The sequence below is a fragment of the Columba livia genome, chromosome 23 (assembly GCF_036013475.1).
Source record: "Columba livia isolate bColLiv1 breed racing homer chromosome 23, bColLiv1.pat.W.v2, whole genome shotgun sequence".
In the NCBI taxonomy this organism is placed as follows: Eukaryota; Metazoa; Chordata; class Aves; order Columbiformes; family Columbidae; genus Columba; species Columba livia.
In genome coordinates this window covers 5922797-5944920 of record NC_088624.1, presented here as the reverse complement: position 1 = coordinate 5944920, position 22124 = coordinate 5922797, and the positions used below count along the sequence as shown (strand labels likewise).

At 51.2% G+C, this 22124-nt stretch overlaps 2 protein-coding genes across 2 annotated transcripts; one reads left to right on the top strand and one right to left on the bottom strand.

Moving 5' to 3' along the window:
• Positions 1-11195: 11195 nt before the first annotated feature.
• LOC135576230 (feather keratin Cos2-3-like) lies at positions 11196-12340 on the top strand. The gene is made up of 2 exons (XM_065039989.1): positions 11196-11348; positions 11655-12340. Exons 1-2 carry the CDS (start codon positions 11274-11276, stop codon positions 11976-11978), a joined length of 399 nt encoding a protein of 132 aa, XP_064896061.1. The 5' UTR covers positions 11196-11273; the 3' UTR covers positions 11979-12340.
• Positions 12341-15131: 2791 nt separating this feature from the next.
• Positions 15132-17763, bottom strand: LOC135576228 (uncharacterized). Its single transcript, XM_065039983.1, has 2 exons — positions 17557-17763; positions 15132-16958 (listed from the first exon to the last, which is right to left on the bottom strand). The coding sequence occupies exons 1-2, from the start codon at positions 17606-17608 to the stop codon at positions 16387-16389; spliced, it is 624 nt and encodes a 207-aa protein (XP_064896055.1). The 5' UTR covers positions 17609-17763; the 3' UTR covers positions 15132-16386.
• Between the last annotated feature and the right edge of the window lie 4361 nt (positions 17764-22124).

The following is a 22124-nucleotide window of genomic DNA, read 5'->3' as shown; positions in this document are numbered from 1 at the left end:
TGGGTCTATTTGTGCCTGTGTGTTTGCATAGTTGCAAATGCACATGTGGAAGTGGGTGTCTGCCTGTGTGTGTGAACAGGCACAATTCTCTGTGTGTATGTGCATGTGTTTCTGTAGATACATGTTTTTTGCACATGTGTGTGTGATGCCAGTGAGCATGTGTGTAAGCGCATGTGCAGATGTTTCTGTAGATGTCTGTGTTTGTCGACGAGCTTTTCAGAAAGATGGACACAATTCCAAAGATATAGTGATTTCAAAGTGGGTCCATCTTTCTGAAACACATGCAAGTGTTAGTGTGCAAGTACTTATAAGCACATGCAAACACGTAGTTGACTATGGGTCTTGGGGATGAATGTGTGTGTGTGCATGGGTTCCTGTGTAACTGGGTGTGCACACACGTGTCTTTTATCCATCCTGACATCATAGAATCATAGGATATCTCGAGTTTGAAGTGACCCATAGGGATCATTGAGTCCAAATCCCTACTGCTCGCAGGACTACCTACAATTAAACCATATAGCTAAGAGCATCGTGCAGATAGTCCTTGAACTCTGTCAGGCTTGGTGTCATGACCACTTCCCTGGGGAACCTGTTTCAGTGAAGAACCTTTTCCTAATGTCCAATCTGAACTTCTTGGATAGAGATTCATTCCATTTACCTGTGTCTTATCAATGGCCACCAGAGAGAGGAGATAAGCACCTCCCCATTCACTGCTCCCCTCAAGGAACGTGCACACTGCAATGAGGTCCCCCCTCAGTGTTCTTTTCTCCAAGATGAACAAACCAAGTGACCTTGGCAGCTCCTCATAAGTCTTGCCCTGGAGACCTTTCATCATCTTGGTCACCCTCCTCTGGATAAACTCTGATAGTTTGATGTTCTTACATCATGGCACCCAAAACTACACACAGTACTCAAGGTGGGGCCACACCAAGACACTGTAGAGTGGGATAGTCACCTCCCAGTTGGCCCTTTTGGCTGTCAGGCCACACTGTTGATTCATATTCAACTTGCCATAAACCCGGACTCCCAGATACTCTCCAAAATCTCATCCCCCAGTTTGTACATATAACCAGCATTACCTCATCCCAGGTGGAAAATTCAGTACTTGCTCTTGTTAAATTCATATGGTTGGTGATGGTCCAGCTCCCTAGTTTACCCAGATCTCTCTGCAAGGCCTCTCAACCCTCAAAGGAGTCCACAGTTCCTCCTAATTTAGTTTGTGAGTAAAGGGAGGATGGAGCCCTTGGCCATTCTCTTTCAGAGACACTGAGCATCCTCGGCTCTCCGTGCAACGTGAGGGTGGAAGGGATCAGCCTGAAAGAATGGCACATGTGTGACCTCTCCTTCTGCTCCTCCCTCCCCGGGGTTCTTGCACAGCCAAGGAAGCTCCCTGCACCAGTGTGTCTTGCACAGCACAAAGGTACAAGGCACTGTCAGACATCTCAACTTCCTCCACCTGCAGGACGCTGTATTTCCCCGTGGTGTTCAGAGATGTGCTGAAACGGTCGCTGCGCTTCAGGCCAGATCCTGTGTGATATGAGACCAGCTGGGGAGCCTGGCCTTTCCTCTGCTGGTACCAGAGCAAGCCTGGAAAGTATGAGGTCTGGTATGTGCAGGTTGTTTGGAAGGTGCCTCTCTGCTTCACTGTGACTTGTCCCTCTTGCTGGGTGACAGTGACCTGCCCCATGGTGCCTGGAAGAAAGTGAAGGTCAGCAGTTTTGCAGGAAAAGGCTCTGGAAAGCAAACCAGGAATGGATGTAAACCCAGGCAAAGAAAGCTCCTTGTCCCTTGCCCTGCAGGAAAGCCCAGATGCTTGAGGACAGTAAGATGGAGAGCACTTCTGGGCACAAGATTGGAGATCTCAGCCCAGTGTGCATTCTGAGGATAGTTGTGCTGTGTCCCTGCTCCTGCTTCGACTGCTCAGAGGACCATGGAACAGCCTGTCATGCCTGACCTGTGTGTCTGGGGACCAGCACCCCTCCAGCAGGTTGGGCCATCCATGGAGCTATGGAAAAATATTCATGTTGCTTCCCCACAGCTCTCATCTCAGAGGGCTCCTGACTCCCTGAGTGTATAGAATTCTGAGCCTGACAAAAGGAAACCCTGACTGTGACAACAACTAGGAGAGAAGTGTAAGCCATGGCTGGTCTACCAGATGAGAGGCAGAATAGGATATCCTATTAATGTAAATCACATGAAAATTTTATAATCCCTGAGGCAGCTTTGAAAAGATCTGCTAATTTCTATTGAAAAGGAAGAAATGTGAGAGTGCAGAGACATCTGGGATTTTCCGTGAAGATACCATGTGGATCGGAAGAGTGAGACAGAGAGAGATGAGTTGAAGGTGAGAAGAGGAGAGATCTCTCTCCTCTCTCAAACAGTAAGAGCATCTTGAGAGAACCAGTGTAAAACCATAAATGTGAGGTGAATTTTCCAATGTTTTCCTGTAATTCAAGAATATTTTCCCAAATGGACCTGATAAGGCTGGTGAGGCCTTCCACAGGAGAAGAAAGACTGTGTTGAGGAAAATCCAAGACTTACCCAGCAGTTGCCCCAGAAAGGCAGTGAGGACGAGATACCCGAGGTGCATGACAAGACCGACCTGCCTGTTGAGTGAGAGAGTCAGAAAAGCACCTCCCAGCCCCGAGATACCAGAGCTACCGGAAACCACTCTGGTGGGGGAGCAAATGTAGAAGTGGGGAAGACAACTGATCTGTTCTTCCTGTGCCTCAAATGCTCCTTCTGAGTTTCCTCCTCCTCCAGCAGCAACACCTGTGGCTCCTTCAGCCAAAGGCTTCGTCAACATTTCCACAATGAGGGACCCTGGGTCACGCTGCTCTCTGGGATTGTTGCTACTTTTTTGGTAATAGAATATTCTTCTGTTTCTCTCACATGTCCCCTTCCCTGCCTCAGATGCCTGTGAACAACACCTCTCTCCCAAATCCCCCAAAACAGGAGATGATTCCTGCTGTGGAACTGCCCAGAGATTCTGGCTGTGCCCTTTTCAGATGGGATAACCCACAGTGTGGGAGAGGAACCTGGCTCTAGTGGGGTTGCTGAATGCCACAAACCCAGAGTTGACAAGGACAACATACTCCTAGTCTAGGGAAAAGGGTGAGGGATCATCAGGGAACAGGATGAGGGACCAGTGGGTCACCACCTACTTACTCCCAGGGAGCACATGGGGCACCCATCAGAGTGCTGCACTGTGAAGGCTGGGGACAGGTTAGCCCTGCACCCCAGAGCTGAAAGGGTATGTGAATGGATGGGGGTACTGCAGGTGGGGATGCCTACTCCCATCCCCTTTCCAGATTAACTCCAGAGTGCACCAGTTATGGCAGATAACAAACTATACATTACTGTTAAACTGACCTAAACAGGCACAGACCTGTGTTGTGCTGAGCTGTATATATCTACTTGGCAATCCTGTCAATGTTGCCACAAGCACATTCTTGTATTGATTGGAGAGTGAAGCACTGTTTTTTCACATAAATGTCCTTTTGCTCATAGGTATAAATTAGGAGTGGTTTATTCCCCAGAATATCCCATGAAAACTTAAAAGACAACAATGCCAGCAAATCTCAGCATGGCCAGGATTAGGATTATGTGCTAAAACCCAGCTTGAGCTCCACCTCATGCTCTGTAACTCAGGGCTTCCAGCATTGAAAGGGCATAACATCACCTGTGCCATCCCATTTTACACTCTTGTCTTATGTCCAGTTAATGGCATTTCAATAAACACTCTTATTCTAAATGAGGTCTATCTCCACCCATGCTCCACCTTCATCATTAAAAAAATACAATTCCAAATTTCTAGCAGATATTTCCTCTGTTCCCAACCAGATCCATTGCCTTTTGCAATATGCTCAAGCAGAGTTTGGCTTCATCTGGCTCTTCATTCTGCAGTCAAGCATTAGAAGTATCAAAAAGCTCTCTTCAGCTTCTTTGCTCAAGGCTGAATAAGGCAAGTTCTCTCAGCCTCTCCTCATGTCTCATGTTACAGACACACAGATGGGTACATTTGGAAAGGACCTCTGGAGGTCCTTGTGTCCCAGCCTCACTCCAGGGAAGGTAACCTAGAGCTGCTTGCAAAGGATCATGTCCATATGTGTTTTGAGCACCTCCAAGAATGGAAACTCCACAACCACTCGGGAGTGCCAGAGCTCACTCACCCTCACAGTGAAACAGTGTTTCCTGGTGTTCAAACAGAGTCTCCTCTGTTTCCCTTTGTGCCAAGTGCCTCTTCTCCTGTCACTGGATACCATGAAGAAAAGCCTGGCTTCATGTTCTTTACAACCTCCCTTCAGATACTTGTAGACATTGATGAGATCTCCCTGAGACTTCTCTGCGCCTCTTCATGATCTAAGCGTCCCTTTATTGGACTGTCTCCATTATGCCTGTCTCATGCAGTTCCATAGTGCAAACACACCCCCCCTCACCCTCTGGAGTCACCAGCACACCCGCATTCCTGCACTCCTCAAATATCAGCATGGGCCCTCAGCCCATCTCATAGCCCTGCCTGGAGCCAGGGCCTTCTGACCCAGCACCTGGTGCTCCTCCTTTTCCCTGGCATGGCCAGTCTGGTGTTCACCGGCAAACAGATGCACAAAATCAACCACTCATCTCACACTCTTGGATCCCTCAAACGTTACCACAGCTTGGTAGCATCAGTCTGTTGTGCAGCCGTGTGCTGGCCTTGGGCCACCTTACCCATCGCTGGCTTAGACTTTATATACAGCTTTTACTTCCACTCACTGGCTAGGCCAGTTTGCAATATGCAAACATATTCCACAAACACACATGTGCACATCCAGTTAAATTCAGAAAGGAAACCAAGAAACACACTTACATCCCTCCCATCGCTGGTCCATTGACCTCCCACACATGCATGTGCAATGTTGTCCCTCCACTTGCTGACAGCAAGAGGAAGAAGCCCTGTGATATGTTCTTCCTTCTCTAGTTGTTAGCGCACAGCCCTTGCTTACACCCCAGTGCCTCCAGCTGCTGGCACAGAGACCAATAGACCCTGTGAGCAGAGGTCTCCTCTCCAGCTGCTGCACACACCCCAGTCTGTCCAGTTACTGGCACCCAGGTCTCTCACACCAGTCTCTCCAGTTATTTGCATTCACACCTGGGAAGTTACACAGAAGGATGGTTAGGAAAGGATTTAATAAGATGGCAGGGGGCACTCTAGTGGTCAGGCATAGGGATCTTCCCAACAAATGCACTGACCAGTCCTTGCTTAGATGCAGCTACCACCTTTTGTACTTCCTCCTCTCTATTGCCTCATCAAAACAGACTTAATACAAGATGTGTGCACAGTGGGAAAAATTAGATCCCAGAAATATATGTCCCACAAATGCAGCTGCCACAGCTGTCTTTCGGTCAGGGGAAACACAGGGATGTGTTTTCCTGTTCCCAGGGGAGCCACCATAAACTCTTCCCTCTCTTTTTTCTCTCTGCCTTTGCTTGTGTCCCTTACCCAGGACTCTTGAGTCCCCTCTGGGTAGTCTCTCATTGCCATCATCTCTGTCATTATGACTTTGCTTGCAGTTACACCTGCCTTTCCATGCACGCACTCTTTTCTCTGTGAATTCAGCAGTTCTTATTGCCCTGATTTCAGCCCACTGTCACTGTAACACACTCTCAGATGTCCTGCATTTCCTACAAGATCCTGAATCTTCTCTCACAGGTGTTTGTGTACACCCCAGCATTAGGACAGGCCCAAATTCCACCTGCAAGTGGGATTCAAACCAGAACTTTCTTACCCATCCAGGTGTGAATGGGGCTTCTCATCCCCCCTTTCCAGTACATCACAGAGACACTTTTCTCCAGGTGTCTCACTTTCTTTGATTCCTCCTTTCCTCTGGCCCATGTCTCCTTCGGACATATCCCCCACCCTCTCTCTTCCACAAAGCCTGAGCTTTCCCTGTCACCTCAGAAGGCCTCCCTGGAAACGTCTGCTGTCATGGTCTACTGAGGTGACATCAATGCAGTAATTAGAGCATGTTGGCCTGTCGCCATGTTTGCTTTTGTCAGCTTTTACCATGGATGTCCTCAAGGCACAGCTCTTTCCTTTCCAAAACAGACTTATTACCACAAGAGCTGTGTGCACAGAGGGAAAATATAGACCCCAGAAATATATGCCCCAGAAATGCAGCCACCAGTACTTGTCTGTTAGTCAGGGAAATCACAGGGGCACAGGGACTCCTCCTAGCAAAGCACTGGTGAGTCATCAGAGCTGGAGGAGAGCCATGAAAAACAGGGCAACAGCTCCAACAGTTGAACAGAAACTCTTGTCCAGTGCCTGCCTGGCAGGTGTTGCTCATATGTTGAATCTTTCACTGATACTCAAATGCAGGACTAGGAGGGCATTTTACCTCTTTGGGGATTTTTTGGCAATGACGTAAATCCAAAGGAGCAGTCACATCTCCTATCAAGAGTCCTCCAATGGCCATCATTGGTGGGCTCTGAGGGAAGAGTAAGAGCTGGACAAGCATCTGGGATACTTCTCCTGAATACTCACTGCTGTGTCCTGCTCAGTTTCAGCAGCTCTGAGGTGTTCCTGTGTCTGCTGTGGCAATGGACCCTCATGGCAAGGAAGGCCAACAGCAGTCTGGGCTGCAGTGGGAAGAGAGTCAACCAGCAGGACAAGGGACCTGATCCTCCCTCTCTACTCATTGCTGGTGGGGCCACCTCTGGTGTGCTGGCTTCAGTTCTGGGCACCCCAGTACCAGATAGTGGTGAGAGACAAGCAAAATGGTGCAGGGACCGAAACATCTTTCCTATGAGGATATGCTGAGAGGGATGGCAGTGTTCAGCCTGGCGAAGAGAAGGCTCAGGGAAAGATCTTGGCAATGTGTATAAAAAGCTGATGGGAGGAATGAAGAAGAGAATCTTCTCAGCCAGGTGTGCTTGGGATTCCCCACCTCTGCCGTGAGGAGGCTCTGTGGAGAGATCAATTACAGCTTTTTGCTCCTCCTGGGGAGCAAACTAGCCCCCAGCGAGGAAGAACTGTCCATGGAGAACTACTCCTGTCATTCAGAAAGGTCAGGAGAGAGGATCATCTTACAAACTCAGGGGTCTGAATCAATGTGGGAGTGCGGCTGGTGCCCACGGCAGTGCCGATACAGGGTCGCGCAAGCTCCGTGCGGGACGAGGTAGCCCCGGCTGGCGGAGCGGCAGCGCCCCTTGGCGGGTGCAGCAGGACTGTCCTCCCGCCCCCGCCACAGCCGCCCGGCCCCGCCCGCGGCGGTTCGTGTCCGGCCGCAGCCCCGGCTCCTCTCGCCGTGTCTCCCACGGCGCAGTAATACACCGCCGCGTCCCCGCGCAGGGGCCGTTCGAGCCACAGGGCGCTGGACCGGCGGTCTGCCGCCACCGACAGCCAACCCGGCGGGTCCGACAGCACTTTGGAGCCTTTGTGACCGAGTGTGAGGAATGCGGGACCTCGGCCCGGGAGCTGACGGTACCAGAGGATTAAATCAGTGGTCTGTATGTTGGGGTGTGAGCAGTTGATGCTGGTGCCAGTGCCCTCGGTGGTCTCTGCCGATGGCTCCTGCTGCACCTGGGCTCTTCCCGAAGCCACTGCAGAGAAAGAAGGAAAGACCAAAGATCATCAAAGGTCTCCCAGCTCGGATTTTCCCCAATAAGTGGTTAGGAAGAGTGGCAATGAAACAGCTGGACCAGAAGGGATAGGAAGATGTGCCAATGAACAGAGATTGAGAGTGGTCATGTGCTGGATGTGTGTGGAGTGAGGGAAGAAGCCTGGGGGGATTTTGGAACTGATGTACCCAGAGACAGAATGACAGATTCATGGCTGAATAGATGAAGAGGTACGAGGAGTCTGGAGAATGGGTGTGTTACAGTGAAGTACAGAAGGCTGAATTCGGAAAAAGAACTTAGAGTATGTATGGAATAATGGAGAGGTGCAGGAAAGCGAACTTGCTCCTACAGATATGAAGGAAGCAGAGGGAGATATGAGAGGGTTCTCAGAGAGCAGGAAGAGAAATTATTTATGGTAGGGGCCTGGAGAGATGGGTAAAAAGAGGAGTGGAAACAGGAATGAGGAGAGGAAAAGTAAAGAGCAAAGAGTGAGTGCTATAGTGACAGAGGGTTGAATCACAGCAATAAGAACTGCTGAATTCGCAAAGAGTGTGTGCGTGGAAAGGCAGGTATATCTGCAAGCAAACTCGTAATGACAGAGATGACGGGAATGACAGACTACCTAGAGGGAACTCAAGAGACCTCGGAAAGGGGAACAAAGAAGGCAGAGAGAAAAATGAGAGGGAAGAGTTTGTGGTGGCTCCCCTGGAAAAACCCCAGGCTCAGCCCTGTCCCTCACCCAGCCCTGCCAGCCCCGTGCACCTAGGAGCACCGCAGCCAGTCCCGCCAGCCCTGCGCCCCAGCACCACTGCATCACGCCGCTCTGCCGCCCGTGCCTCGCTCCTCTCCTTTCCTCCTCCTCTCCTCTCCTCTCCTCTCCTCTCCTCTCCTCTCCTCTCCTCTCCTCTCCTCTCCTCTCCTCTCCTCTCCTCTCCTCTCCTCTCCTCTCCTCTCCTCTCCTCTCCCCTCCTCTCCCCTCCTCTCCCCTCCTCTCCCCTCCTCTCCCCTCCTCTCCCCTCCTCTCCCCTCCTCTCCCCTCCTCTCCTCCCTACAACTTCACCTCCTAGCAACTGCACTTTGCCCCTCCTCCGGCAAGAAGAAGCCCGCACAGCACCAGCTGCAGCCTGAGGCAGCTGCAGAGCCCTGACTGAGGAGACGGACCAGCTTCCCAGAGCTGTCTCTGAGCTCAGGGGCTGGAAACAGCAGCCACTGATTTCCTGCAGCTGGCAGTGAGGAGGCTGAGAGCCTCCCTTCAGCTGCCTCTCTGTAGTCCCAGCGCTATGCAATGGGCACTTCCCCTCTGTCTCCTGGGCACTTCTAGAGATTAGGTCCATCTTCTTGTGTTCCTCTAAAAAGCAGTCGTATAAAGCCAGGAATTATCCCAAGGCATCTCCAAGATGAACAGACCTAGTCTTTTCAACTTCTCCACACATGTCATATTCATCAGTCTTCTAATATACACGGTGGCCTTTGCCAAACTCACTTCAGTGTGTTGATACCCTTCTTGGACCAGCGAGACTACATGTGGCAGCAATACTCCAGATGTGATCTCAAATGGGACAGAGGGGATGGGACACTTTCCTGCACCTGCTGCCAACACTGACCTGCTGTCACTGCTCAGGATCCAGTTTGTCTTCTTTGCTGCAATGGTACATTACTCTCTGATGTTCAGTTGTGTCTGTCTTAAAACCTCACATTATTTTCTGTGGATCTGCTTCCTAGGCAGCCAGCCCCCAGCCTGCATGTCTGCATAGTTTGGTACTTAATATGCAAAACCTTGCCCTTGATCTTTTTGGTTTCCATGAGGTTCCAGTCAGCCCATATGTCCAGCCTATTCAGGAGCCATGTCTGACAGTTATGGCCCATTCACTTCATTGTGTGTTATCCACAGACTTGCTGGGAGATCCCCACTTCCCACAACTCATAGTGTTCATGAAATCATAAAATAGTTCTGGTCCTACTACTAATCCCTACTATTAGACCCCACTAACAAGTGTTGGACGGATGGGTTTTGCACTGTGGTTACAACTCTCTGAGCCTGATAGTACAGAAAATTTTCTACCCACCTTATAATCTTTTCACTGAACTCATTCATCTCATATTGGGTCATGAAGGAAGTACAAGAGAATCTCTTGAAGGTCTTGTTATACTCTAGGTGCACACATCCCCTGCCTTTCCCTTGCCCACATTGATTTTTATCTCGTAAGAAAACAATGAAGTTGGTGCTCAGGTGCACTAGAGCCTCAGCTCAGAAGCAGCTTCATGGAGAGGGGAATCGGCCCTGGCTGAGCTCTTCCAGCAGAGCTCCCTGGCACTGATCTTGCTGAGGTCACTAAAGGGAAGGGGGAAAGCCCTCGATTGCACTGGCTGAAAGTTGGATCCGTGCTCCAAATGACAGACCTTCAGGAGGGGAGGCTTAGAAAATGTGCCTACTGAGACACAGACCTTGTTAGAAAGAAGGACAGCAGCTGGGTATTGGGGACTCAATCCCAAATCCGGTGTAGTGGGCTGTATTCCATCTCAGCCACATTCTGCACTTCATTGGAAGCAGATACACTCTGGGATGGCCAGGACATGGTCTACAGGATTCCTCAATCTTCCTCCTTGCCCACAAAGCAAACCTCATCCTTTTGAACTCTCTAGCACTGGGAAGAGCAGCTGTGTCCTAGCCTGGAGATGCAGGGAGGGGAGACTGCCAGCCATGCTGAGACACACCCAATGTTGTTATACTGAATTTAACCAAGGATTCAAACTGGACTGAAATCACCCTTGTTGCTTCCTGAAACTGGTAGCAGAAGAGTGAGAACTTTGGACAGGCAGCAAAAGTAGGGCTCAGGAGACAGGGGCTGCATTTAAGGGCCTCTCCCCTGGACAGATCTCCAGCAGGCTGACGCCATCACCACTCAGCTGCACTCAGGCTCCTTCTGACTCTGGGACCCTGCTGCTCTGTGGTGCTCATGGACAGAGCAGTGGAGAGTGTCTCTGCCATGAGCAGCACATTCCCTCATTATCAGTGACACACAAGGACAAACACACACACAGACTCATGCAGAGTGGCATGGTATTATACACAAATATGTACTCTCACATGTACCCACAACAAACTGTCTGCTTACAAGTACACACAGGAAAAGAACATGCATAACAACAACATGAACCATGGTGTTCAAGAAGTCCATGGACTCTGCTGAGGACCTCTGAGGATTGTGCAGTGTTAGGCAGGATGGGGTCAAAACAAAGCAACACAATACTCATACCTGGGAAGGAAAAAGCAAGGGACAATAGGGGTCACCTGAGGAGGGCAGGAAAAATGAAGGCTTGGCATGTCCTCATGCACAGGAGCCCCTGGACATCCAATTAAGGGTGGTTAGATCTTCCTGAGAATGGCATTTCAAAGAGCAGCAACAGAGTGACACAAAGTGACATCATTTACCTGCTCTTCTGCTTTTATTGTTGCATTTGTGCCCTACAAATCCTGCTGCCTCTCATCCTAGGGATAAGAAGAAGCCTTCATTGGGAAATGGGCACGGCACAGATCTGGAAATGAAAAGGCAGCAATGCAGGAAACCAAAACACAGCCCTTATCATTAGCTGTGATGGTTTGCATTCAAGATGAGCTTGTCAGAAAATTGTTACCTCTGCCAAGGTTGCCTCTGGTCCTGCAGCACTGAATGGCAAGTATAAAAGGCAGGCGAAGGCTCTGCTCTCTCATCGACTTCTCTTGCCTCCTTCTGCTTGGGAACCAGGTAAGTCTGAAGCCTCTTCTCCTCTTTAAAATCGACAGCTCTCATTGATGGATATCTTTGGTGATGTTGGCTGTTTCTTGTCATGGGGTTTGCATCTGGGATGTAGCAGAGGGGGCCTCTGGTTTATTCACTAGGAGAGAGCCTCCCTGGGCCAGGGTGATTTTTGTAGGTCAATGAAGACTGTGTGGCTCCTGGCACATCTTCCAGCTCCCCACTCACAAGTGGCCTTGGCTCCTTTTTGACCAGGGAAACCAGTCTGCTCTTCACCCACCCTTGTGCTCTGCTTCTTCCCTGATTCTCTCCCAGGTTCTCCTCCACACTCAAGACATGTCCTGCTATGACCAGTGCCTGCCCTGCCAGCCCTGTGGCCCGACCCCACTGGCCAACAGCTGCAATGAGCCCTGTGTGAGACAGTGCCAGGACTCCAGAGTTGTCATTGAGCCCTCACCTGTTGTGGTGACCCTGCCTGGCCCCATCCTCAGCTCCTTCCCACAGAACACCGTTGTGGGCTCCTCCACCTCTGCTGCTGTTGGCAGAATCCTCAGCTGTGATGGAGTGCCCATCAACTCTGGCTGCTGTGACCTGTCTGGCATTTCCAGCCGCTACTTTGGCAGAAGGTACCTGCGCTGATAAAGATGCTGGGAAAGGCCCAGGGAGACACCTCAAGGAACTGAAAACATGGTGCTGAACAAAAGATGGAAATATTGGATGTGTTTTCAGGAGAGCTGAATGACTTTACCTTTCTTTCCAGTTTCCTTGTTTGTTTCATTTCCCTTTGGCAACAAGGTTTCCCCAGGGAGCATCTCTCTCCACCCTGTGTGGCAGATAGACGAACATAATGCACAGACTCCCTCTTGATCAAGGACAGCGACTTCCTTTTGACCAAGGACAGCCAACTTTCAGATTCCTCTGTGGATTCCTGCACTGCTGTCCTCCACTTGCAGTGACTTTGTTTCCCTCTTTTGGCTCATTAAAGTTCTGCTGCATTCAAACCTGGCATCTATGTGGTTCTTCCCTCTGTGGAAACTCCCCAAGCTGCCAAAGGAGAATGGTGTTACTCTGGAGTGGAAAGGGGGTGAGGGCACAAGGGGATCCTTCTCCATTGGTAGAGGAATGGGAGGTTGGGACACTCTGCAGTGACTTCTCTTTTGGGCATGATACCTTGGAGCTGAGGAAGTCATATCTGGCTGCTCTGCTGCCAGTGGCCATCAGGCCTTGCCTTGCTGTGTCTCTGCCCACAAATGCCCAGAAAGGCAGGAGCCCCTGAGGGGTCAGCAGCCCCCTGAGCTCTTGAGGAAGGATGTTTCCTTGCTATGGCCAGAGCTGTGCTGGGGTGACAGGGGATGGGTGTGAGGCTCTAGAAGATTATTTACTTTGGCAAGAAGAGTGAAGCCTGGAACAGCCCTTGGGATGGTCCATAGCTGCTGCTGCACCTTCCTCTCCCTTCCATCAACCAATATAGGGGCCATGGCCAGTGGGCATGGGCAGGAGTAGCAGGGAAATTTCACCCACTCTTCTGAAGGTGTAGATAGTGGAAATTGGAGCTAAACATGTGGGATCTGAGGGTGGACAGCACAGAAATGGGGACAATGAAATGGTGCGTTTCTGATGGAAATCAAATTGCTCTGACACCGAACATGAAGGCGAAAGAAAAGATCAGCAAGGACAGGGGTACTGGGAGCACATGGCAAGAGAGATGCAGGTGGGCTCTGAGCTCTTGTATGAATGGATGGAATACCCTCAGGGATGGCCACGGCCTCACCTCTGTCTTCTCCTTCCCCCTCCACTGATTGTTCTAGGGCTACGGCCAGCACACATGGGCACCTAGGGATTGGTGGGATTGGTTCCCCCAATGCAGCCTTAACCACCACCCCTACAAAACCTGGCAGGACCCAGGACTGAGCAGGTGTGCAAGACTGACACCATTCACAAATCAGTATTGGGATTAACTACACTTGGTCACACAACGGAGGCCCTGGAAACCCATCACCCCCATGGGCGAGGGCAGTCCAAGGACTGTGACTAACACTCACAGGCCCATCACTGCTCTGTGGTGCCTGGTCATCTGCAAGCATGGCTGAAGCAGCTTTGCTCAGGCCCAGACCTCTAAGGCTCTGCTATGTCAGCATGATCTTTGCTCCAAAAAAGCTCTGTGAGGGAGTTGATCACCCTGGTGCCCTTGAGATGTGTATGTGACAATGGGAAACACTCAGCAGTATCTGTGAATTGTCTGTGGTAGACAACTTTTGTTCATGAGCATCCCTCTTGCTTGGCTGATGCTCCTGGGCACTGGTTTGATCAAAAGCACATCAGAGGCATAATCTAGGAAGAGCCTGAAAAACGTAAACCATTCATCCATGCATCCATCCATGCACCCATGCACCTAGGGACTAGAACATATTGCCCTTTCCCCAGCAAATAAGTTCAGATACGGGTAGAGGTCCTTTTCTTCTGGATGGACAGGTTCCAAAGCCCTTCTCAACATTACCTCTTCTTGCCTGACTGCTTAAATAATGAAGCAGGGTGACTGAGGTTTTGAGGTACTGATCTCATCTCCCTTGCAAACGAGTTGATGACGGCTCTGTAAGCCAAGCTCTCCAGGCCTCAGTGACACAAAACATCTGTCCTCTGAGCACCCCTGAAGCAACCTCCCAGTTTTCAGCCATTCTTCCACAGTTTACAGATGGTGTCCCTACAGAATGTTGGGCACTCTAGGGTCCCACAGCCTTCTGAGCTCAAATTTTGGGCTCAGGCACACAGGGCCTAACAGACCAGGCAAGGTTCCATGCACATTCCTTCTGCTTTAGACTTCGGACAGAGCCACCAACTCTTTCCATCTCTTTGGCGACAGGACACATTCTTACCATGCCCAGAGACCAGGGCCTCATCTTCTCCCACACAAGACCTGCACCACTACCACTGGGGTGAATTGCCAGTACCTGGGTAATCCAGCTCCTCACCCTGCCTGGGACTGCCAGAGTCCTCCACTCTCCCCCTGCCCCAAAGGCAGCCCCAGGGCACAAGCACCAATCCTGCCCTGGGGACGCAGTGGAACGTGCAGACACCAGCCCAACCACAGAGTACACGCTGGGACATCCCCCATGGGCACCCAGCTGCCCAGCAACTCCAGCACCCCTGAGCCAGGCCAGGCTACAGCTTTGCTTGTGGAACACTTGTCCCAGCATAGGTGTGGTGGGTTGACTGAAACCGCTGGACTTCTTGGCACCAGAGGTTCTGGTCCTGCCCAAACAAAATCCCTACATTCTGTGGAAGGAGAGAAGGTCCCCACAGAGCACATAGGGAAATGGCCAGGACCAGGAAGAAGGGAGGGGTGGAAGGAAGGTATTTGAGATTGGTTCTTACTGCTCATTATCCTACTCTGATTTGATTGGTGATAAATTCAATTAATTTCCCCAAGTTGAGTCTGTTCTGCCTGTGAAGATAATTGTTGTGTAATCTCTCTGTCCTTATGATGGTTATCCAAGAGTCTTTCATTGTATTTTCTCACCCTCTCTGGTTGGTAGTCGGGGGGTGACAGAGCAGCTTGGTGGACACCTGTCATCCAGCCAAGGTCAACCCAGCCCCAACACGCCATGCTCATGCTGGCCCAGCATTATGGTAGAAATGGTCAAACACTTTCTTGGCACACAAAGGAGGCTGCAGCAGCAGAGCCACCTGGGAGAAGATGACCACAAAGCCCACCGCCCATGCTCCCAGAACCAGCAGGAAGCAGACTTTCTTTGTCAAGATAGAGTGTTTTACAGAGTGGTTTGCATATGGTGATATAGTGATCAAAGAACATGGCTAAGAGGATCATAAACTCAGTCATGCTCATGAAGATGTGGAAAAATTGAAGCAGCAAACAGAAATTATAGTCCTGGTGCCACAAAAAGTCTCCAGCATTAGGGGGACAAGGGTGGTGGTGCAGGAGATCTCCAGGAAGGAAAGTCTGCCAAGGAAGAACTAGATCCAGATCCTCAGGGGCTGCTCACTCCCCACTGTGACAAGGATGAGGCCATTCCCACCATTGTTAGGAGACCTGTGAAGAAAGCAAAGACAAGCAAAACCATGTACCACTTAGGGAGGTAAGCCTGCTTAACTATGTTTTTGTTTTATTCAGGGCAACGTACTGCTCTGTTTGGAACAGATTTGTCATGTCCAGAGGAATCAACTACCCAGGCTAGGGAGAGGAAGCAGAAGTGTGCTGTGGTCTGTTGGTGGCAGAAGAATAAAAGCAACCATGGCTGCAAGGCAGGGTAACCACTTGAGTGCAGATGAAAGTCTGGCCCTGCCAGAGCTGAGGAGCAGGTGGCAGACCACAGTAAAGAGAACATGGCAGAGCTCTGACAAACCTTTCTGGTTTGTTGGAATGGACCTTTGCCATGTAAGGGCTGACTCTCATTGCAACTCTGGAAACTCCTGGGGGCATTGGTTTCTTCATTGCAACATTCCTAATTGCATCATTTGAATGCCCAAGGATCCTATGAGTTTTATTAAAAATATAGGGTTGAAATCTTTGTGTGTGCCCTTGGGAACGGAAAAAAAAAAAAACAACTGGGTGGGATCTGTTGGTGTGTTTTCACAAGGGAGATAAGCTTTGATGAGACACCCACTAAGCTGAGCATCTCTTTGGAGCATTTGCTGTCAATTTATTTGCATCACCATTTGCATCACTGCCCGGTGCTGTGTCCTCATGTGAAGGACCTACAGCTGTCACTTTGCCTTCCTAAAATGAAAAATAGAGCTCAGCATCCTTGGCACAGCAGGAGGACAGAGGCAACAGGAGGACAGAGACAACAAGAGGACAGAGGCAAGAGGAGGACCAGGCTTCCATGGGCTGGATGGGAATCGATGACCTCTGCGATGCATTTCTGAGACAATGGTGCAGGTCTTTACAGACAGGCCAGAGGATGCCACGTTTCTCAGAACGCTCTGAGCCGTTTCTGGGAAAGCAGGAGAACCTCGTGGGAAACCCTACTCCCCTCCCCGTCTTGCACAGACGATCTCAGACTCCACATGTAGCGCTGCTCAAGCGCGGCTATTTGCTGCCTTCAGGAGCACAGACGCTCAGCAGCCGTCGATGAGAAGAGGTGCTGAGCCCAGACAGCGACTGCAAGGAGCACCCGGAGATTCTGATGCCCATGTTAATGCTGAAGCCGGTGCCGGTCGGGCAGGGGAACAGCCCCGGGGTCGGGCGGGGCTGGGCGGCCCCGACGGGCAGAGCGGCAGCGCCCCTGGCGGACTCATCATAGACTGTCCCCGCCCTCTCCTCCCACGCCGGTTCGTGTCCGGCCGCAGCCCCGGCTCCTCTCCCCGTGTCTCCCACGGCGCAGTAATACACCGCCGCGTCCCCGCGCCGGGGCCGTTCGAGCCACAGGGCGCTGGACCGGCGGTCTGCCGCCACCGACAGCCGCCCCGGCGGGTCCGACAGTCCTTTGATTCCTTTTTGAACGAACGTGATGAATGTGGGGGCTCGGCCCAGGAGCTGACGGTACCAGATTATGGACTCGTAGGGCTGTATATTGGGATGTGAGCAGCTGATGCTGATTTCGGTGCCCTCGGTGGTCTCTGCCAAGGGCTCCTGCTGCACCTGGGCTCTGCCCGCAGTCACTGCCGAGGAGAAAAAGAAGGAAAAATATCCTCAAAACCTGCTTTCTGCCAGGCCCTGCCTGCTGTTCCCTGGGACAAGTTCTGCTGAAGCAGTAAGGAGCATGCAGAGCTGATGATTGGAAATCTCTGCAGAGGCTGGTAACGTGCAGTAACAGAAGTGTCCATTAATAGTAGAGACGAAAGAAAGAAAGAGAGGAGAGGAGAGGAGAGGAGAGGAGAGGAGAGGAGAGGAGAGGAGAGGAGAGGAGAGGAGAGGAGAGGAGAGGAGAGGAGAGGAGAGGAGAGGAGAGGAGAGGAGAGGAGAGGAGAGGAGAGGAGAGGAGAGGAGAGGAGAGGAGAGGAGAGGAGGACTAAGTAATGACTGCATGAGTCATACAAAAGACATGGAGGAAACGAAGAAAAAACTGATGGTTGTAAAAAGAATTGATCGATGAGTTGTGTGAGAGAACGTGGCATAGAGCAGATGGAGAGATGGACGGGAGGCAGGTTCGGAGCCAGAGATCCGTGAAGAAGCCAGAGGGCACGACAGCACCGAGGTAACTGCCGGGACATCCCGGGCTCCGCCAGACCCCCACCCAGCCCCGCCAGCCCACCGCACCCAGGAGCACCGCGGCCAGTCCGGCCAGCCCTGCTCCCCGGCACCGCCGCATCCCGCCGCTCCGCCGCCTGCTCCTCGCTGCCCCTGCCAGCCCCGGCTCTCCTCTCCCTCTCCCTCTTCCTCTCCCACGCCAGCTCCACCCCGGGGCTGAGTTCTGTGCCGGCGCCGCTCGGGGCCTCGCCCGGGCTCACAGGGCTCCGGGGCTCTGCACGGTCACAACTTTGACTCCTGCCAACCGGGCTCTGCCCCTCCTCCAGCAAGAAGAAGCCCGCACAGCGCCAGCTGCAGCCTGATGCAGCTGCAGTCCTGACCCAGGAGATGGACCAGCTTCCCAGAGCTGTCTCCGAGCTCAGGGGCTGGAAACAGCAGCCACTGATTTCCTGTGGTTGGCAGTGAGGAGACTGAGAGCCTCCCTTCAGCTGCCTCTGTGTAGTCCCAGCACAATGACTGTAAGTCGGTTTGTATTAAAGTGCATGTGAGGACAAATGTGCCCATGAATGTGCAGGAGTCAAGGTGGTCAGGGGAGGGAGGAGTCACAGAGTCAGAATGTAGGTGAGAAGTGACCTGCAGAAGTTATCTAGATCACCCCTGTGGTCAGAACAGATCCCATTAGTGGGCACTTCCTCTTTATCTACTGGGCAGTTCCAGAGACTAGGTCCATCTTATTTTCCTCTGAACAATTAATGGCAAAAAACAAGAAATTCTCCCCTGAGACATCACCATGATGAACAGAACAATTTCTCTCAGCTTCATTTAGGTCAACCACCTCATTGAAACGGTGGTCTTTGCTGAACTCTTCTCAGGATGTTGATAAACTTCTTGCACCAGGGAGGCCTAACCTGGATGCAGTACCCCAGTTGTGATCTCAAATGGGACAGAGGGGCAGGATCATTTTTCTGCACATGCTGCCAACAATTTGAATAACACAGCTCAGGATGCAGTTGGTCCTGTCTGCTGCGAGGGCACACTGCTCTCTCATGTTCAGCTGTCTCCTAAAACCCCAAATCATTTTTTGTTGATCTGTTTGCCCGGCAGCCAGCCCCAGCCTGCATGACTGCACAGGCTGGTCTCTCCCTCATATGCAAAATCTTGTACCTGCTTTGTTTGGCATTCATGAGGTTCCAGTCAGCTCATTTCTTCAGCCTGTCCAGGTCCTTCCACCAGCAGTTGTGACCCTGAGTTACAGCCCATTCCTCTCGCTGGGTGTTATCCACAGAGTCTCTGGGATTTCCTCACTTCCCATGACTCATGGCATTAATGAAAACATCAAACAGTACTGGTGCTACTACTGATCACTACTACTACTACACACCACTAATGTGTGTTAGCCAGCTGGGCCTTGCACTATGTTCACAACTGAGCCTAGAAGTCCAGACAATTAATTACCCATCTTTTCACTGAACTCATTCATCTCATGTTTGGTAACAAAGTAAGTATGAGAGAGGCTGCCAATGAGGCTGGCATTACATGCACTAGAGCTTCAGCTCAAAGTATCTTCATGGAGAGGGAAATCAGCCCTGGCTGAAACCATGAAACCATGCTTATTGTGGCCTGAAAGCAGCACCATTCACTGAGATCTTTGGAGTGGCAGGAAAATGATAGCTCAGGAGACAGAGGCTGCATTTAAGGGCCTCTCCCCTGGACAGATCTCCAACAGGCTGGTGCCATCACCACTCAGCTGCACTCAGACTCCTTCTGACCCTGGGAACCTGCTGCTCTGTGGTGCTCACAGACAGAGCAGTGGAGAGTGTCTCTGCCATGAGCAGCACATTCTCTCATGATCAGTGACATACAAGGACACACACACAGAGCCTCATGCACAACTCTTTGCAATTATAGACAAATCTTTGATTGCACATGTATCCACAACAACCTATCTACATACAAGTACACACAGGAAAAGAACATCCATAGGAGCACCATGAACCATGGTGTCAGAGAAGTCCATGGACTCTGCTGAGGACTCCTGGGGACTGGGCAGTGTTAGGCAGGATGTGGTCAAGACCAAACAGCACGACAGTGACAAAAAAGATGGGACCACTGTGGTGAGCTGAGGAGGGATGCAAATATGAGGACTTGGCATGTCCTCAAGCATAGGAGCCCATGGGCGTGCAGTCAAGAATGGTTGCAGCTTCATCCTGAGACTGGTATAGTAAACAGCCCCAACAGACTGACCCTGGCTCACATAATTTGCTTGCTCTTAGACCCATCCAGCACTTGAGCTGAGTCTTCTGCCTGCACTGCTGCATTCCTGCCCTAGAAATCCTGGGACCTTTCATCCCAGGGATCAGAAGTATATTTCATTGGGGAACAGACATGGCACAAACCTGGAAATGAAAAGGCAGCAGTGTTGGAGAGTAAAGCGCAGCCCATTTCATTAGCTGTGACGGTTTGTATTCAAGATGAGCTTGTCAGAAAATTGTTACTTCTGCCAAGGGTGCCTCTGGTCCTGCGGCAATGAAGAGCAGATATAAAAGGCAGCCCAAGACCCTGCTCTCTCATCCACTTCTCTTACCTCCTTCTGACTGGGAACCAGGTGAGTCTGATTCTCTTCCAACTTGACCTTTCTCTCGTCGATGGACATGTCTTCTGTTATTCAATATATCCTGCCCTTGGGTTTGCATCTTCTTGTCATGGGAGATGGAAGTGAGGAGGTCTGCTTACAGAGAGGCTGAGATGTGGCAGAGGGGGATTCTCATTTATTCAGTAGGAGAGAGCCTCCCTGGACCAAGCTACTCCTTATAGGGTGATGAAGACTGTGTGGCTCCTGGCACAGCTTCCAGCTCTCCACTCACAAGTGGCCTTGGCTCCTTTTTGACCAGGGAAACCAGTATGCTCCTCATCCACTCTTGTCTTCTGCTTCCTCCCTGCACTCTTTCCCAGGTTCATCTCCACCCTCAAGACATGTCCTGCTATGACCAGTGCCTGCCCTGCCAGCCCTGTGGCCCGACCCCACTGGCCAACAGCTGCAATGAGCCCTGTGTCAGGCAGTGCCAGGACTCCAGAGTTGTCATTGAGCCCTCGCCTGTTGTGGTGACCCTGCCTGGCCCCATCCTCAGCTCCTTCCCACAGAACACTGTTGTGGGCTCCTCCACCTCTGCTGCTGTTGGCAGAATCCTCAGCTGTGATGGAGTGCCCATCAACTCTGGCTGCTGTGACCTGTCTGGCATTTCCAGCCACTACTTTGGCAGAAGGTACCTGCGCTGATAAAGATGCTGGGGAAAGGCCCATGGAGACACCTCAAGGACCGGAAAACATGGTGCTGGGCAAAGGATTGAGCTATTTGATGTGTTTTCAGGAGAGATGAATGGTTTTGCCTTTTTTTCCCTTTTCTTTGGTTGCTTCGGTTCCCCTTGGCAACAAGGTTCCCCCAGGTCCAGCCTGGTGGGGATCAGCTGTCTCCTTTCTCCCTATGGGGCAGGCAGTTGAACATCATTCATTAACTTCTTCCTGACTATGGACTGCAGACTTGTGGGTTCCTTTGGGGATTCCTGCACTGTTGTCCTCCACTTGCAGTGAATTTATTTCCCTCTTTTATGCATTAAAGTTCTACTGCATCCAAGCCTGGCGTCTATGTGGTCCTTCCCTCTGTGGACACTCCCCAAGCTGCCAAAGGAGAACGGTGTTACTCTGGAGTGGAAAGGGGGTGAGGGCACAAGGGGATCCTTCTCCATTGATAAAGGAATGGGAGGTTGAGACACTCTGCAGTGGCTCCTCTTTTGGGCACCACCCCTTGGAGCTGAGGAGGTCATCCCTGGCTTCTCTGCCGCCAGTAACCTTCAGGCCCCTGAGGGGTCAACAGCCCCCTGAGCTCTGAAGGAAGGATGTTTCCTAGCTATGGCCAGAACTGAGCTGAGGTGTCAGGGGGTGGATCTGGATCTCTGGAAGATGATTTGCTCCTCAAAATGGCAATAGTAATATAGCTGGGAACAGCTCTTGGGATGGCCCATAGCTGCTGCTGCACCTCTTTTTCTCCTCCATCACCCAATGTATGGGACATGGCTGGTCGGCATGGGCAGGAGTAGCAGGAAATGTCTCCCACACTGCTGAAGGTCGTGAGGGTAGAAATTGTATTTAACTGTAACAGGGTAGGACGGTGAAAAATAAAACTAAAAACTTTCTCCCACCCTTCCCTTCTTTCCAGACTCAACTGCACTACTAAATCTTCTGCTTCCTCCTATCAAATAGAGGAGGCGGTTGGGAAAGGGGGGTTGCAGTCAGTTCCTAATGGTTCAGATCTGCTACTCCTCTGCTCTAGGGTGGGGTCCCACCCACAGGAGATAGTCCTTCACAAACTCCTCCAATGCAGGTCATTTTCATGGGCTACAGTCCTTCAGGGATGGAATGCACCAGCACGGTCCCTCATGCAGCCACAGGTTCTGCTAGAAAGCCTGTTGCTGTGTGGGTTGCTCTCCAGGGGCCACAGTTTCTGTCAGGAGCCTGCTCCAGGGTTGGTTCTCCACAAGCTGCAACTTCCTTCAGGGCACATCCACCTACTGTGGCAGGAGGTCCCCCATAGCCTGTAGTGTGGATATCTGCTCCCTCATGGACCCCACTGAGTTGCCAGG

What these genes read in the sequence shown, in the direction of transcription:
- LOC135576230 (XM_065039989.1), top strand. Translation starts at nt 11,274, where the DNA reads ATGGCAAGTATAAAAGGCAGGCGAAGGCTCTGCTCTCTCATCGACTTC. An exon ending in TCCTTCTGCTTGGGAACCAG is followed by an intron (nt 11,349 to 11,654) that starts GTAAGTCTGAAG and finishes ATTCTCTCCCAG; the next exon opens with GTTCTCCTCCACACTCAAGA.
- LOC135576228 (XM_065039983.1), bottom strand. Translation starts at nt 17,608, where the DNA reads ATGCGGCGGTGCCGGGGAGCAGGGCTGGCCGGACTGGCCGCGGTGCTC. An exon ending in ACTGGCCGCGGTGCTCCTGG is followed by an intron (nt 16,959 to 17,556) that starts GTGCGGTGGGCT and finishes TCTCCTCGGCAG; the next exon opens with TGACTGCGGGCAGAGCCCAG.